The sequence below is a fragment of the Cricetulus griseus genome, chromosome 4 (genome assembly GCF_003668045.3).
Source record: "Cricetulus griseus strain 17A/GY chromosome 4, alternate assembly CriGri-PICRH-1.0, whole genome shotgun sequence".
In the NCBI taxonomy this organism is placed as follows: Eukaryota; Metazoa; Chordata; class Mammalia; order Rodentia; family Cricetidae; genus Cricetulus; species Cricetulus griseus.
Genome location: NC_048597.1, coordinates 216,691,915 through 216,710,022, shown reverse-complemented (window position 1 = coordinate 216,710,022; position 18,108 = coordinate 216,691,915). Strand labels below are relative to the sequence as shown.

The 18,108-nt window shown below is 47.2% G+C and overlaps 2 protein-coding genes across 2 annotated transcripts in view; both read right to left on the bottom strand.

Moving 5' to 3' along the window:
* Qrich1 (glutamine rich 1) overlaps window positions 1-8,434 on the bottom strand; it is a 35,850-nt gene extending 27,416 nt beyond the window's left edge. The window contains exons 1-2 of the mRNA XM_027414582.2: window positions 8,240-8,434; window positions 7,425-7,484 (exon numbers count right to left, since the gene is read on the bottom strand). The gene's annotated coding sequence lies outside the window, so the exon portion shown is untranslated. The remainder of the gene's footprint in view (window positions 1-7,424; window positions 7,485-8,239) is intronic.
* Window positions 8,435-10,230: 1,796 nt separating this feature from the next.
* On the bottom strand, window positions 10,231-17,813 carry Qars1 (glutaminyl-tRNA synthetase 1). The gene is made up of 24 exons (XM_027414579.2): window positions 17,655-17,813; window positions 17,346-17,493; window positions 16,921-17,030; window positions 16,694-16,769; window positions 16,401-16,465; window positions 15,752-15,805; window positions 15,549-15,609; window positions 15,147-15,218; window positions 14,950-15,035; window positions 14,713-14,799; window positions 13,403-13,502; window positions 13,212-13,290; window positions 13,022-13,130; window positions 12,793-12,923; window positions 12,609-12,701; window positions 12,184-12,321; window positions 12,007-12,094; window positions 11,780-11,923; window positions 11,572-11,676; window positions 11,325-11,417; window positions 11,083-11,210; window positions 10,920-10,986; window positions 10,721-10,846; window positions 10,231-10,370 (listed from the first exon to the last, which is right to left on the bottom strand). The coding sequence occupies exons 1-24, from the start codon at window positions 17,769-17,771 to the stop codon at window positions 10,320-10,322; spliced, it is 2,328 nt and encodes a 775-aa protein (XP_027270380.1). The 5' UTR covers window positions 17,772-17,813; the 3' UTR covers window positions 10,231-10,319.
* Between the last annotated feature and the right edge of the window lie 295 nt (window positions 17,814-18,108).

The window sequence follows — 18,108 nt, the reverse complement described above, 5'->3', positions numbered from 1 at the left end:
CAATCCAGTACTCGGGAAGCCAAATCAGGAGGATCACAAGTTTAAGGCCAGGTTGGACTACATCATTCGACTCTGCCTCCAAAAACAAAAATAAGGGATGGGGATGTAACTCAGTTGGCAGATGCTTGTTTGCCTAGCATGCACAAAGCCCAGGGTTTAGTCCTCAACACTAAAAAGAATGACAGAAAGTTTCAGGTCTGCCATGTTACTTTCAGCACTCAGGAGAATCCAGGGAACCAGAAGTTCAAGGTCATCTGCAAGACCAGCAAAATCAACCAACAAGACTTTCAAAACAAAAGAGCCAACAATGGCTAAAGAGTAAAATTCAAGACCTGTGACCTGAGTTCAATCCCCACAACATATACTATTGAAGAAAGGAACCAGCTCCCACAAATCATCCTCTGACCTCCATACGCATGCACACAATGAATGAATGAATGAATGAATGAATGAAAGTTTAAAAACAAGCTAACAAGAACAAAAAGCACAATGACCTATGGACACTAAGTTGACTGTCAACACTATCTGCAGTGTCCTCTTTTAGGTAGCCCCATCTTAAGTCCCATCAAAAGCAGCCACAGGTGAAAGAGTAACACAAGCCAAGTGAAGCTTCTTGCCAAAAAGGGCTCTCAGTTGATCTCAAATGTCTGGAAAAGTGATTTATTCCCCTGAGCTGTCAAGCAATAAACACTAGTCTCTCTTTTACTACTGAGACGTTCGACCTTATGTTACAGATTTCATGTTTGTGGGTATAATCATCTACTTTCTTCCATCTGACTTTAAAACTCCTGGAAGACAAAACTGTGTTCCACTCCTCTTTAAATAGTTCACTTTTGACAGGTGCACATATACATTTTATATTTATAATTCAAGGTGTAAGCGGGAGAATTAAAACTCTTCTGGGGCTGGAGAGATGGCTGAGTGATTAACAGCACTTGTTGCTCTTCCAGAGAATGCAGTTTCAGATCCCAGCACCCACGTGAGGCAGCTTACAACCGCTTGCAATTCCAGCTTCAGGAGATTCAATGCTGTCTTCTGACCCCCTACTGACACTGGCAGACACATACACACATGAATAAAATGAAAGATTCTTTCTTCTTGTTACATCTTTAACTCATGACCACAAATTGAACGATCTAGTTGAATACACTAAGAAGTGTACTACTTTTCTCAAATTGTTGGTACACATCTTGGGAGGAATAAAAACTACATATCCAGTGCCAACAGTGAAACCAAAGAGAAGCACATAAACATATAAACATTTAAAAGAAAAAAAAATGTTGAGACAGGGTCTCACTACGTAGCCTTGGCTGGCATGGAACTCACTATGTAGAGCAAGCTGGAGATTTGCCTGTCTCTGTAGTCCATGTGTTGGAATCAAAGGTATACACTATCATACCTGGCCCTTAATTTAAAAAAGAAAAATAGAAGGAGAAAAACAACACAAGAATAGATATGCCTTTATCCTATAGAAACTCAACATTTCCAGGCCACTACCCTTAGGAGTGGGATTAAAGGCATGGGATACCACACCTGCCCTGAAAATTACTCTTTTGCCCTTCTTACACATCTTTTTTGTATGGTTGGTTTTGGTTTTTTTTTTCCGAGACAGGGTTCCTCTGTGTTGCTCTGGCTGTACTGGAACTCACAGAGATACATCTGCCTCTGCCTCCCTCTTGTATCTCCTTTCTAGGTGCTGGGATTAAAATGTCCATGCCCAGCTTCATTAGATTCAAAGCAGGTTTTCAGTGTGACTGACCCAAATTTACTGACTCACTCTAGAGACCCAAAATCTATCAATCCTGGAATTTCCTTAAGATGTCTCTCATAATAAAAACCCAATAGCAGGGCTAGGCATGTTGGTAAAGTGCTTGTCTTTCAGGGGTTCAATCTCCAAAATTTCATAAACCGGACACAGTGGTTCATTAGGGAGGTATAAAGCAGGAAAATCAGAAGCACAAGGTCATCCTCAACTACAAAGAAATTTGGGATACAGGAAACCTTGTCTCAAAAATACTCAGTATCTCACAGTGGGAGCATACATCTTTAATAGTCTCAGCACTCAGAAAAGGCAGAGGCAGGCAGCTCTCTGTGAGTTCCAGGACAACCAGGGCTATACAGAGAAACCCTGTCTTGAAAACCCAACCAACCAAAAACCCTCAATACCTCAATATTATAAAGTTCACAACATGTAGGACTGTTATCTAATCACAAACAACCTTCTACTCTAAAGGGGACTAGAGTGAGGTTACATAAGAACCTATTAGCATGTCTTCTACAATGCTGAAGTATCAGTTTTTCATCTCCATTATATGGGGGATATAGCTTAAAATAGGACACTCAGATCCCCAATGATAATAACGTTCTAGGCTAATTCACTACAAATAAAATCAGAGAACCCAGCAGGGCGTGGTGGTGTACATCTTTAATCCCAGAACTCATAGGAGGTAGAGACAGAAGGATCTCTGAGTTCAAGGTCAGCCTGATCCAGTTCAGAACAAGTTCCAGTACAGCTAGGGCTACACAGAGAAACTACCTTGAAACAAAACAAAACAAAACAAAAACACACAAATGAAATAAAATAAAACAAAGAATCAAAGGAAGCTAAAACACTTTTAACAAATAGATTCAAGGGAGAACTTCATTTTAAAAAATGTCTTACACAGCCGGATTCCCAGCACTCCAGAGGTAGAGAAACAGGTTGATCTCTGTGAATTCAAGGCCAACCTGGTCTACAAATCTACATAGCAAGTTTGAAGCAAGCCTAGGTTACACCAGCCTGGCTAAACAAACAAACAAAAAAATTAATTAAACTAAGAAAAAGGTCTGTCAAAAATGAAATGAGGGCTGGAGAGATGGCTGAGAAGTTAAGAGCACTGACTGCTCTTCCAGAGGTCCTGAGTTCAATTCCCAGCAACCACATAGTGGCTCACAACCATCTGTTGTTATGAGATCTGGTGCCCTCTTCTGGTGTGCATTTATACACGGAAGCAGAATGTTGTATACATAACAAATAAATAAAATCTTTAAAAAAAATGAAATGAGGAAGCCAGGTAGTGGTGGTGCACACACCACTCTGGAGGCAGAGGCAGGGGGATCTCTGAGTTAGACCAGCCTGGTCTACAGAGCAAGTTCCAAAACAGCCAGGGCTACACAAAGAAACCCCGTCTCAAAGGAAAAAAAAAAAAAAAAAAGAAAAAGAAAAAAACAAAACAAATCCAAAAAAGGAATGAGGAAGTTGTTTCTTACCCCAATGCCACATACAATTATGAAAATATTTCATGACACAGAAACATACATTAGATGTGTAAATACAAAACAAAACAATAGCTAATAATTTATATATTAAGAGAAAAAAAGTCCAAATATCAGGACACTACCAATTAGATGATAAATGTAGGTTTCCTTTATGCAATGCTCTACTTCACAAGTTGCATTAACAAGCAACATACTTAACAAGTCATCATCCCCTATCCCCATGGTTATATTGCAACAGTAAGACAGAAACAATTCTTTCTGTGAGTAGTATGCTTTTCCCTAAAAATCTTCAACTCTTACTAACAAAATCATCAAACACCAAAATTTACATAATGAGGGGTGTTAAAATCTTCAAGATGTTGCTTACAAGACACAAAGGCTGAGTCTCCATAATAGATAAACCACCCACCACAATACTCAGAGACAAAAGACTCCTAATTAGTGCCAAGCCAAAGCCAAGATGAAAAGCAGCAGAGAAATTGTAAGACTTGTAAAAAACACAAAGCTGTGGAAATATATTGAGTACCCCCAGTATCTGCAATCAGGTGAGATGAACAATGGAAAGAGAAAACACAGTAGCGCTCCCAATAGGTAGAGACTATAAACAGGGGCTTTGAAGAACAATAAAGACAAACCAGCTCCCACCAATAGATCCAAGGCACTCACTCACTTTTTCTAGGCTAGTTATTTGCCTCACTCTACTTGGTTTAGCAGAACTATTAACAGGGCACCTGACTGAAGTTTAATATACAAGCTGTTATATCATTACTAGAACACAACAGTACTCACAGAAACAATTACTCAAAAAACATTTCCAAGGGTGCTTTCCCCAATTCATTTCTTTCTTTCCATTTATGCATTAAGAGAGGATTCTAGCCAGGAGGTGGTGGTGCCACACCTTTAATTCCAGTACACCAAAGGCAGATGAAGATGGATCTCTGTGAGTTCGAGGCCAGCCTGGTCTACACAGAGTGAGCTCCAGGACAACTAGGGTTGTCACACAAAGAAACCCTGTCTCAAAAAACCAAGAGGAGATGATTCTAGTACTCCCCAAACTCACCCCTTCTTGAGCCATTTATTTCTGCTGTTTAGGATTTGTTTGTATTAGTCAGTACAGCAGTAAAGGGGGAATCGTATAACAAGGAGGTCAACCCATGACTGACTGCAACAATCAATGTAACTCACTACCTTTGAAATAGCCAAGTTTTTTTGAGGTTCTGAAATTCTAAGAGAAGACAGCCCAAGTTGCCTCAGTCTTGCCTCTTTCTTGAGACCCAAACCTCTCTCACGGTACCTAACTCTGACAATGGTTCCTCATAGCTTAGTCTGATTTAAAAATTGCATTTTCACAGCCGGGCATTGGCGGCGCACACCTTTAATCCCAGCACTCAGGAGGCAGAGGCAGGTGGATGGATCTCTGTGAGTTCGAGACCAGCCTGACTGGTCTACAAGAGCTAGTTCCAGGACAGCATCCAAAACCACAGAGAAACCCTGTCTCGAAAAACCAATAAATAAATAAATTGCATCTTCACGTTAAAAAAATAATTTTTAAGACGACAATCCTATTTATTCTAAATAAGGCAAGGCATTAACTGCCAAAGAAGCACAGTGGAAAACCTATTTCTTTTATTACAGATAGTAACCCACCACACAAAGTTTGTCATACATGAGTGGCCTGGGGCCACTCATCCATCCCACGCCTTTACTGAGATTTAAGGGCATTTTCATCATTGTTACATTTTTAAACAACACACACTTTTAAAATCCATATTTTTACCAAATACCGATTGGCCGTAAATTGGTACAACCACCAACATTGACTAGTAAAGTTGAAAATACCCTGTCCATAAAACCAAGCAACCCTAACCTTAAATGTATATGACAGCCAAATACATGCAAATTATTTGCACTAATATCTATAAACTAGAAGCAATTCAGATATTTACCAGCATGAGACAGAAAATTATGGAGTATCAACAAAACAATACAGAAATGGACATCAATTACCAGAGTTGCACACATTAAACAATAATAAAATAAGCTCGGGAGGCAGAGACAGGTGCATCTCTGTGAGTTCAAAGCCAGCCTGGTCTACACGGTAAATTCAACAGCAGCCAGAGTACATAGTGATACCCTGTCTTGAAAACAATAATAATCATAAATAATCATGTGTATACACAGATTTTTTAAAAATGTGTGTAGGGATACAAAGGTGGTAAATATAAAGACAAAAAAACAAGATTATCAAGCTGAAGAAATGGTTTAACAGTAGCTAATCACATTGGCTGCTCTTCCAGAAGCCCCGGGTTTGATTCCTGGCACCCAAATAGCATCTCATAATTGTCTCTAACTCCAGTCCCAGGGGATCTAACACCCTACCCTATTCTGGTTCTGATGACACTGCATGTAAATAGTGCACAGACATACATGCAGACAAAACACCCATACACATTTTTAAAATATGAGATTGAGTTTAGCTGTCTCCAAAAACTGAGATGCTATGAGGAGGAATGGATACAGGGATGATGGCATTCTACTTCTTAGATGTAGTTACACTAATCTGATCTGTAAACAGTGCATAAATATTTCACAACCTTAAGAGAGAATGTGCTTGTCTAGTATGTACAAAGCCCAGGGTTTGCTCTCCAACCCACATAGAATGGGTTTGGTGTTAACATACTTATAATCGCAGCACCTGGGAGGCAGAGACAAGAGGATCAGAAGGTCAAGATCTTGTTCTACAGCAACAGGTCAGCCCCAAATTCCTAAAACCCCGTCTCAAAGAGAAAAAGATCAACTTTCTAAGTGGGTCCAAAGAACCATTCCTTTCCCGTTTAAAGGAAACAAAAATTCACATCTTCTCTCTTCATGCAGTCAAGTCAGCTTAGTAAGACAAATCACAACCCAGAGCCAGAGAAGTAGTTTAGTGTTAAGTGCGTGCTCAGCATATGCAGACTCTAGGTTCAAGCCCCTGCACCAAACAACGAAAACAGACAGACAAAAGCCTACTAAAAAACAGAAATCACAATCAAATCTTATAGGGGAAAATTTGAAGCTCAGAGGACTTACACCTGGGACCAAATGCAGGAGGGGCAAAGAAAAGGTAATACCTCATTCTAAGTCAGAGAGATAAAGCATGGCCATTTAAACAGCAGAGAAGTAAGAAGCATGGCACATCAAGTACAAACCACTATTGACTAAAAGCATGCAAGCTCACAGAAGACACCCTTGATTTTGAAGCTGCTGTTAAAAAAGAACAGCCCCACCCAAAGTCCCTAACTGGGTTTTGATTTGTGTTGTTTTTGTTTTTGCAAGTAACTTAAATTCACAGCAGAATTCAACCACTTTTTGAGCTTTTGTTTGGAGCTACAACATCAACATAAGCTTTTGTAAGGAGATACAGAACTGTGTAAGTTCTTGGAGAAATAGAAAAGCTTATCCCAGAGGACTAAAAGGTATCTACCAGGTAATAATAGTTGATGGAATTTTAAAAAAGATAATCCAGAGTAAGTAAGCTTAAAAGGTACAAAAAGTTTATAAACACATCCTCAATAAATCAGACAATTTTTGGTTTTGTTTTGTTTTTTGTTTGAAAAACCATTTAGGGAGCTGGAAAGATAGCTCAGTGGTTAAGAGTACTCATTGCTCTTCCTAAGATCCTGAGTTCAATTCCCAGCACCGGCATAGCAGCTCACAACTGTCTAATATCCTCTTCTGATGTGCGGATGTACTTGCAGACAAAGCGTGCCTTTAATCCCAGCACACACGAAGACACAGGAGAATCGCTGAGTTCCAGGCCAGCCTGGTCTACAGAACGAGTTCCAGGACAGCCAGAAATAAACAGAGAAACCCTGTCTCAAAAAACAAAACAAAAAAAAAAAAAAAAAAAAAAAAAAAAAAAAGACAAAAACCCCCAAAAATTTAGGTTCTTACTTGATGCTTTGTAATGTAATGTTAATCCTGCATGCTCGTCTATTTAGATTTTTAAGGGACCATCGTCCAAGCAACAGTTTCCCACATCTGCAGCCCTCTAGTAGCTAGCTAGTGGTTTCTAGCAGACAACACCAAGAATGAATGACAGGATTTGTAAAGCTGCAGTATTACCAAGGGAGGAAGGGGTAACGGACTGCACACATACTTCCAGCATATGAATGATTTTAACTCACCAGTCACCATGTTGCATGTATGTCTGCAGCTTGTCCTGAGTTCTTAAGACTTCTAACATTCTGAAGAAGACAGAACAAAGAAGTTCCTTCCATCCTCAGCCTCTTTTTAAGTTTTAACTTTGTTCTTAAAAAAATACATTGTATTAAAAAAAAACATTACTATCAAATTTGATTTCTACTATTACTCCCTTTAGCTTGCTTTTCCTCTACCTTAGCAGAGCAAAGCTGTCTAATAAACTAGCAGATGTTTTGTGTTGGAAAAGAGGTGCATATTTCTCCTTCACAAACCTAGAATTTCCTTGACACCAGATCACAGCGCTGGGACAAAAAAAAAAAAAAAAAAAGAAAAGCTAAGGAGTTATAACGGTCACTTGGTTTTTACCGTGACACGGGCAGATTTTAGTAATTTCTGCCGGATACTTTAGAAATTAAAAAGAAAAAAAAAAGGCAGATCATTGATCGAGTTTATCAATGTGAAGAAGCGGCCCTTATTCCACACTGAAAAGCAAGGCCCTCCCACCCGGGCGGGGGCGTGGGGGGCAGCATCTAAGGGTCTAAAGCGGAATTTTTTAGAGCTCAGAGAGTTTGGTACCACACACATTACAAGATCTCTTTCAGGAGCACGCAGAGGTGACGTGTATCAACTGCGCTTATGGACGAGTGGGTTTCTGAGGGAAGAGAAGCAGGTACTAACGAGGGGCCCTGTGAGGTCCCCCTTCTCTGCTTGGCACAAGGCACCAGCACAAGGTGAAACCCCGAGGGGACCCGCAGGACTGGGCTTCCGAAGCCGGGCGGCACCCTCCCCGAGCGCCCACCCAGTACACGGGCCTCGCTTAGACAGGCGCATTCTTCGGTTGGTACGAGCGGTCTCGTCAGCCTCACAGCGGCGCGGAGCCGCGAGCCGGACGGCGAAGCCGCTACGTCCCTCTGCAGACCTCGGCCGCGGCTGCCCCGGACGTCACCAGAGCGGGAAGGGCCCGGCCCTCCGCCTTCCCCGCGCAGCGAGTCGGTCGTCCCCCAGGCTGCCTGCCGGCCGGCCGGCCCTCGCTTCACAAGGGGCGCCCTGCCCTGCGCGCACCCGGGGCCCCGGACGGGACAGCGCGACCGACCAACAGCAGGGCGCGCGCCGCACAGCCGGGGGTCGCCAAGACGCGCGCGCGCGCCCCGGAAGCCGCTCTAGCCCACGGGCCGCGGCGGAGAGTCAGCGGGGACGCGCACGTCGAGCGGCTACGCGCAACGGGAGGACCGCACAGCGCGCGCGTTACCGCGAGCAAAAAAAAAAAACCACACGCGCTCTCGTGCGCGCGCCCGCTCGCCCGCCGCCGCCGCGCGCTCTCGTGCGCGCGCCTCCCCGCCCCCGCCCGCGCGCGAGCCCGGACGCTCTCTTCCCAAGCCGCCGGGGCCAGCGGCAGCGCCGCCCGCCCGCCCGCTCGCCCGCCGCCCGCTCGCCGTTGTGTGGAGTGGGCCCGCCGCCCCGGGCCACAGCCCTCCCTGCTTCCCCGCCCCGCCAGAGCCCTCACCCGCCACGACGCCACCGCCCGCCGCCTCCGCGCTACCCGCCGGCCCCGCTCCACCGCCCGGGGCCTCGGTTCTGCCGTCGCCGCTCCAAGACCGACAGGATTTTCTCCTCACAGCTCCCTGGGCGCCATCTTACATTCAACCCTCACAACCAATGGGAGCTGAGTGCCCCTCTCGCGAGAATCTAGGCGTCGGATCCCGCGAGAGTTGCCGGTCGGACTTAAAGGGAACGCTTCTGCCCGAGAGGGAGGCTGGTGGCGCGGAGCGTGCATCCCTGATTGTCCGAAGGAGCGCCACGCCCACGGACGCCCCTGCATGGCGGGGAGGGGCTTAGGCCCGGGGTTCGACGCCCCGGGGTTATTTTGCTCCTGCCCGAGGTCTAGGAGCGCGCTTCTTGAACACACCTACGGCGTCCCGCGTGCGCCTCCCCTGGCCGCACGGTTCCGCGCGAGGCGTGGCCCGGCCTACCTCGGCCTCGTGGTTAAGGTGGCCCCCCAAACCGCAAGGCTGGGCCCAGGCTTAACAGTTGTGCCGCCCCTGGAAAACGCTCGGGGCTGCTGCTGCTCTGGAGAAAACAGCTTCTGGAACGCGCACCGTCGGCTCCCATCTGCCATCAGTCTGCCACAGTCAGGTCCACCTTAAAGCGGGCCCTGGGCAGCCTCGTGTTTGTATACAGGGAAAATGTGGAAAGCTTTAAAGCTGCAGGCGCTCACCTACAGCCTCACCAGCAGCTCGCACCAACCCAGGCAACAGTCAGCCTGTGGTCGATCCTTTCTGCCTTCTGCACTTGTCCCTGACCCGGCAAACTCCAACCTAACACTCCTCACAAGTCATTTTCTGAGCTGAAGTCCAGCCTGGTCAGGAACCTCACTCAGCCCCGCATAGACATCCAGGGAGACTTGGGTTTCTAAACTTACAAGGCCACAGCAGCACTTATGCTTGATCTCACTGTTCTCCAGCAGTAGCTGCCTTTTTTCTGAATGATCATCCTGGGGTCATGCCTTTCTTGATCTGCCTGCCCCACAGGCGCAAACACAAATCCCTCCCTCGGGCTGACAACTGTGGAGCAGCCTCTCTGGAGCCCTCAGGGTTATCACACTAAGTGCAGGCCTGCACCTGCCCTTGAGAACCAAGAAGTGCACTAGTGGTTCTGTCACCACCTCTGTCCTCTGTTGTGGGGGATGCCCAGTCTTCCAGATCACATGTGCACACACCATCACCACCAACGCACACAGCATGTCTCCAGGGGCCTCAAATACTAGAAAGGTAAATAGCACACTGGACTCCATGGAGATTTAGTACTCTTTATTGAAATGGAGTATGGGGTGGTGAGGCACCCCCAGCCTCCAGGATGAGGTAGGTCCACATGTTTTCAGTTCACACCTTTCCTGGATCTTCCTTCAGTGTGACAGTTCGGTTGAAGACAAGCTGAAAGGCAAGAAAAATGACCAACAGCCCAGAACCAGGCCCCTTACTCTCCCTCCTGTATGGTTCTGAATAACTGTAATACTGGATAAGGGGCTAGACAACTGTGCGGTGCCTTAGTTTCATGATGATTATAACAATGCACGCATGCTACTTTGAAGAGTAAAAAAGTTAGGGTCCCTATAAAATTTTGCGCTTGGACCTAACAACCCTCTGAGCCAGTTTCCTCTAGATGGTATTCCTCATGAATCCCATCCCTTAACTGGTGAAAGCTAAAGGAATGTAGGGAGTTGACGACAGGGCACAGCTGCAGGGCACACTGTAGTAGCGGTGTAGGGGGTACAGTTAAGCACCTGTCCTTGTTGGCTGTCGGGATCTACAGAGAAGTATCCAAGGCGCTCAAACTGAAACTTGTCAAAAGACTTTGCCAACACCACAGAGCGGTCCACTAATGCTCCTTCCACCACCTGTAGCGATGCCTGCAGACAAAGAATTCAAGTAGCTATCCAGCTCAGGGAGCCACCACCCTCAACAACTACTCCATGAGCCTACCGGGTTCAGGTCACTTAGGAATCCACCAGGCACTTCAACAGGGTCTTCAGGGTTCTTGTGCTGGAATCTGCGGCCAGAGTGGGAATCAGACCGCAACACAAGAATCAAACCACAGCATGCAAGTCCACCTTGTGACTGCCCCAATGCCAGTTATGTCACTCACAGTCGCTCATAGAGGCGTATCTCACACACCAGAGGTTGTGACACCCAGTGAATAAAGGCCTTGGGCTTCTCTCCAGAATCAGCTCTTCTACAGGTCACCTCCAAGCATTCCACACAGCCACTAGAACCCTAGAAGTAAGAAGATGCAATCAGACCAGGGACTAGGACTAAGACTCCTGTCTACACACAAATCAATCTTGGCCCTAGCAGACACAGTCCAGAAACACTGCAGCTGCCTCTTACCTTGACAACATGCTGCAGCTCAATGACGTAGCCAGTATGTCTCAGGCCCACAGGCTGGCCCAAAGCCAGGCGCTTATAGCCTGGTTCTGACTCCTGGAGAAAAGAAGCATAGAAGATACAAGGCTTCTCCCAACCCCATGTCTGTTAGGGATTGGGTCATGGTAGAGCAGGAAGGGGATGGACTTACAGAAGGGATGAGGATACTAAAAGATGCCAAAAACAGACATAGTAGTAAACCCCTATTTACCTCCTTGAAGTCTGTTCTCTCAATGAAGACAGTGGAAGCAAAAGGAACCTGGTGGAAGCCCTTGGTCTCATCAGCTGGGAAGTTTGGCACTTGGATGTCCAAGGGCTATAGCGGGAGATAAGTCTCTGAGTCATCCCAGATACTAGGACCCCCCATGTCCAGGCATTCACATGCCCGTGCACTCACGCTTACACTGAAGTAGGCCCACCTTGGGAGCAGGAAAGTTAGTGATGACAACTTTTAGTGGCTCTAGCACAGCCATGGCTCGTGGAGCTGTGTTATTCAGCACATCACGCACACAGGCTTCCAGAAGATGTGGTTCCATTGTGGTCTGTGCCACTGTCACGCCCACCTGCCAGGAAAACTCATCAGTCATAGCCACACCACAAAGCCACACTTAGCCTCTTTGTACCCAGTCAGTCCACTGGATTATACCCGAGCACAGAAGTTATTGATGGCCTCAGGTGGAAAACCCCTGCGTCGTAGGGCTGTAAGTGTGAAGAGTCGTGGATCATCCCAGTCCCTATAAATAGTCAGAGGATAGTCAGAAGACCTTAAACAGCACAAGTCACTAGTACTACAACCTCTGGTGAACCCAGAGTCCATACCTACCGAACAGCACCAGCTGCTACAAGCTGGAGAATCTTCCGCTTTGAAACAACAGCGTAGTGCAAGTTGAGACGGCCATATTCCCACTGAACAGGGCAATAGACATCCAGCGCATTACATAACCAAAAGTAGGAAGACCGTCTAGGATGGAAGAGTAGGGTTAGAACTGGCCACCTGTGTGGCCAGGAAGAGACCATAGAAAAGGCACTAGAAGCCAGTGAGAGGGTTCGACGGGTAAAGACACTGAATGCCAGCCAAGTCTGAAGAACTGAGTTGTATCCCTGGAACCTACTTAATGGAAGAAGAGAGCTGACTCTCACAAGTTGTCCTCTGATCTGAACACACATAACCACTCACATGCACATACACACTCTAAACAAAAAAGGAACCCCTTGACCCTACCCACCCCATCACCTCAGCCTCCTCACCGAGCCTGGAATTCCTTGGTACACAGTGAGTGGGTGATGTGCTCAATGGAGTCACAAAGACAGTGCGTGTAGTCGTAGGTGGGATAGATGCACCTGTGGAACAGAGGCAGTGAATCCCACCAGCCAGTGCCCTGCCCTCTCCCATTGGCTATGGCCCTATCCACACCCCCACGCCAATGTGTACCATTTGTCCCCTGTGCGATGGTGCGGTGTATACTTGACTCGATAGGCCACAGGGTCCATCTTGCCATCCTCCATCACCAACTTCATTCGAAGTGTGGCCTCACCCTCTGCAAACTTGCCTTTGCGCATGGCCTGAGGAGAACAAGAGCTCAGGCTACCTCTAAACACAGGAGCATCTCGTCCTTGGCACACTGGCCTACCCAAACCAAGCTGCCCTTCTGGGACACCACCTCAAAGAGCAGCAGTGATTCCTCAATAGGCCGTTCCCTCCATGGTGAAGGTAAAGAGTTGTGGCCTTTAAGCTCCTCCACTCTCTGGTGACACACATAAGCTTGACCCCTGTGAAAAAGGGACACGAATGTGCAGGTGGCCCATGACCTGGTCAGCTTACCTGGCTCAACATTGTGGGCCTGGCCTCACCTGTGGATGAGTTCCACAGCCCAAGCATACAGCTGGTCAAAATAGTCAGAGGCGTATGTCACTTTGTAAGGTGTGTAACCTGGAATAGCAGAGACATAGTATGGCCAGCAAGAAACAGTAACTAGCAAAGCCATGGCCCACAAAAAAGTCCACTCACCACCAGCCCTGTCCAGGCCTCACCCAGTCCATACCCAGCCAGGTCACCATGTCATAAATAGCAGTGAAGAATTTTGCTTCTTCCTTCTCAGGGTTGGTGTCATCAAAGCGCAGAAAACAGATACCATTGTTGGCCTAGAAGAGTTGGAGCATCTGTGAGCTCCCACATAGCCATCAGCCCCTACAGTCCACATCATCAAACTCCGACACACTCAGAGCTCGAGCTTATCAAAACGTAAAATATAGCCAGAGAGATAGTTCAGCAGACAAAAGCAGTTGCTACACAATCCTTAGGACCTGAGTTTGATCTGAAAAATCATGATGGGAAGAACTCACTCAGTCTTTTCTTTGGCATCCACATATGTGCAATAGCCTCAGTGTGCCTGAGTGCATGCATGAGTACAGGTATGTGGACACACATACACAATTAGTTCTTTCTGTGTAACAGCGCTGAATGTCCTGGGAACTTACTCTTAGACCAGGCTGGCACAAACCCAGAGATCTGCCTGTCTCTGCCTCCTGAGTGCTGGAATTAAAGGTATATGCCACCATCTCCCAGACCGAAGAATTGTTTGTTTTTGTTTTTTGTTTTTTGAGACAGGGTTTCTCTGGATAGCTTTGTAGACCAAGCTGGCCTCAAACTCACAGAGATCCACCTGACTCTGCCTCTCGAGTGCTGGGATTAAAGGCAATGCACCATGACCACCTAGCCAAAGAATATATATTTTTTTTCCTTTGGTTTTTCTTCCTGGGATTAAAGGCGTGCGCCAGCAATGCCTGGCTCAAAGAATATTTTTTAATTAGTGTCTTCTTTTGATGATCAGCACTAAAAAAATTAAAAAGTTAAAAGGAATTCAAGAAATTCTCCCACTATCCAAAGGGCATAGTGACACACATTTTTAATCCCAGCACTTGAGAAGCAGAGGCAAGTGGATCTCTGTGAGTTCAAAAACAGCCAGAGCTATATATAGTAAAAGCCCTATCTAAAGAACCATTTTAGTAGGGCGTTGGTGGCGAATGCCTTTAACCCCAGCACTCAGGAGGCAGAGGCAGGCGGATATCTGTGAGTTCAAGACCAGCCTGGTCTACAAGCACTAGTTCTAGGATAGCCTCCAAAGCCACAGAGAAACCCTGTCTTGAAAAAACAGGAAAAAAAAAAAAAAATCATTTTAGTTTTTTTCCCAATGAACCCAGCATTTCCTGAGGATACCTGTTACATATGCCTTCCCTCTATGGCCTCTGTCATCGGGTACAAAAGGCAAGACAGAAATATAGCTTTCTAGAATCCAGTAGTAAGAGTAACCAGTAATCATACTACTTGCCAGGGACATAGACACATACTTACCTTGGCATAACCAAAGTTGAAATTGATGGCTTTGGCATGTCCAATATGCAGGATTCCATTGGGCTCTGGGGGGAATCGTGTGCGTACCTGAGTGAAGGGAACAGGACAGAAGAACAGACTAAGAGCTCAGACCACCCTGCAGAAACAGACGCCCCTTCCTAGGGAGGTCATGGCAGAGTAGAGGCAGCTTGGCACTCAAGCCAGTGTTTGCCTGGCCACATCCCTCCACACACACACCTGTCCCCCAGTGATCTCCAGGTGTTGTCTCAGCAGATCCATAGTATATGGAGTGGTTACATAGCCTGGAGTCTTATAGTTCTCACCTGCCAGGATCAAAACAAATCTGATGACTAGGCTGTCGGCTAAGGATCCTGATTCTACTCGCTATAATGCTAATCACCAGCCCACCCCAGAGTTTCAAGGTAGCCTCTTACCTGGTTTATGAAACTTAAGAGCCTCCCCCCGGAGCTGCTCCATTAGAGACAGGGTCTGGCCAGCAACCTCACCTACAGGGAAGAAATCAAGAACCTTGCCTATTACATAACTACCATACCCAACTCAGGAAAATATCCATGGCTGCTATCAACATCCTGAAACCAGATCTGAGCAGGCACCTCTTCTCCAGAGACAAGAGCTATAGAGCCAAACTCTTCAGGTCTTTAATGCCAGTCTCTGGGCAAAGGGAATAACGGAAACTCCAGGAATCACAGTCTTAAAAAAAAAAAAAAAAGAGGTGGATAAATAAGACAAGGGCCTGAGAAGCCTATGCAGTAAGGTCCTTCAGACAGAATGTCCACAAGTCAGAAGCTGTACCACAGGAGCCTCAGGCTTCTCACCATTCTCTACCACATCTTTTGCTGTCTTCCGGTGTGTGTCTTCCAGCCGAGCCTTTGCTGCCTAAGAGAAGCACAGAAATTGTGTCAGACTCTGTCTGGAGAAATCTGCTGATGAAATGGATTCAGGCACTCCCTTCTGCAGCCAAAAGTCTCACTCTGTTTCTACTTCACCCTCAGGGATCCTGAGAGGTGCATAGCCTCACCTTGGGCTTCTTCTCCAGATCAGCTTCCATCTTGGGACCCAGAAGGTGGAGGACCTGAGCATACAGCAGAGTCAAGCGTAGACAGAAGTGGCCTCTCAAGAATCTCCTGATGGAGTCCTTCCCACCTAATCAAGGGCTTCCTGGCCTCTGCCAGCACCACCACAAGAGCCCATATACTATATAACCCATCCTACCTTATCTCCTCATGTGTTTCTTTTGTTCTTATTTGAGATAGGATCTCATTATGTAGCCTTGGCTGGCCTCACTTTGTTGACCAGGCTTTCCTTGAACTCATAAAGACCCACCTGCCTCTACCCATGAGGCTTCCTCATGCGTTTCTACTGGTCTTGAATGCTTTACCCTTTCTGAAGACTTATCCTGGAATCAGGTAACAAATGTTACCATTTACAGAGGAATAATGTGGGCCCAGCATCAAGATAAACAGTCTACCTCAGTCATCAACCTCTCGTGGTTCTTTGCCAATGTATCAAGATGAAAGCCACATCACCCATTTGTGGGCTGAGGAAACAGCTTCACAGAAAGTGATTTATGCTAACTCAGAGGCCCAACTCAGGTGCTATCCCCTCCACACTGGGCTCCACTATCTCTGTTTCCTCCCCCTCCCCCCCTCACTTAGGGAGGTACCCACCTGCATATCCACTTCGTGCTTGATCATTTTGCCATCTGCCCATTTGAGTGCAGCCCGAGCCTCTCCTAAGAGTATGGGCACAAGAAGCTGCAAGGAGGCAAAGGGGGTACTTCTTCCCCTCCTCCCCAAGGAAGTCCTAGCTGACACAGGGATCAGAACCTTGGCCCAGTCAGAACACTTAATGTGCCCTTGCTCATCCTCCCAACTCCCTTTCATATATGCCCCAAACAGAAGACATATATGGACCAGAACAGTCAACCTGTAAGTAACTCCCTGCCTTAGATTGTACTCACCCATCAACAGCCCCATATTGAAATGGTACCGTTCCACCAGGAGCTGGGAACGATGTCTATTTATGGTGGCCTCCACCTGCAGAAGGTCAAACCATATGGTTCAGGAATGCCTCTCTCTTCAGAAACACTCTAGAGACCCGCACTCTAGGTCTGGGCAGAGAAGCTACAGCACTCTTTCCCAGGGGCCAGAACCCGGAGACACCTGGAGCCTGGGGGAAAGGACTCACAGCTTCCTCAATCTGTTCTGGTGTCAGCACCACATTCACGCCACATTCCTGCTCGAAGTCCTCAGTGTCAATGGGATCCAGGGGATGACTCCGCACGTATTCAAGAGCAGCTAAAAACGAAAGGCAATTGGACATCGCAGATTCGAGTGAGAAGCGGATAGATAGGGCTTTAATGCCTCGAAACTGCAACTATTTTGGCTATTTGGGTGCTTAAGAGGTTAAGCCCTGAGGCCACAGGAAAGAGAAGCATGTGTTCTGAAGCAGGCCTCTCTCTCTGTGAGAATTCTCCTGTCCATACCAGGTCTCTCCCTCCATGCCCCAGTGCCTGTCCAGAACCTGATGTCCGGAAAGCAACTTGACAGAAAAAGCAAACAGGAGTCTTGGCAGAAGGAAGGGATTGAAGGTGCAACGGGCGGGGGTCTCACCGCTCAGCTGGAGCTCAGTGTGGATCTTCTTATTGGCTATATAGCTCACAAGGAAAGACAGACGCCGGGTATCCCTGAGTCGAGAGGCCAAACCGTATAGCAGAGTCCCAGTAGCCTTGTCAATGGCGGAGCCCAGAGTCCGCTGAGCCTGGAGTCAGAGAAAAAGCCCCATGCCCAGCGAGTTAGGAAGAATCCCTTTACTGTGACGCTCAGTTTCCTCGCCCCACACTACAGCGGGAAACCCGGAGCAAATGGAGATGCGGACCCCGCACGGGAGGCAGCGGAGGCCACGGGGAAAGGGAGAGGCACCTGCGTGGCCGCCTCCCGCAGCTGAGTGCTCAGAGCCGCGTTCTTGAGCGTCTCGCGCGCCTTGTTTTCGCTCAGGCCGAGGCCGGTGAACAGCGCCAGCGAATCCGGAGTAGCCATAGCAGGGACACCGGAAACCAAAAGAAACTTTAGGCCGCATCTGCACAGCGACCTTCGCTCACTAACCAATCAGAATGAGAAGCCTGGAAGAGAACCAATGGTGGCCTTCCTCAGAGGGAGGGGCGGGCCCAACAGCTAGTCACCGCCCTTTAGGAGCCGGAGAGCGTCCCGACCGGCTTTTCCGGACAGCTGGCAGGGTGGGGTCCCCGCGACTTAGAAAATCTGCCTCGGGCGGGATAGTGAAAGTGATTAGAAACAAAGCCCTTGGGAGACTCAGCCTTGGCCTCTTCTCTCCCAACCCTAGGAATGCAACCCCATCCTGTTCTCAGAGAGCAAA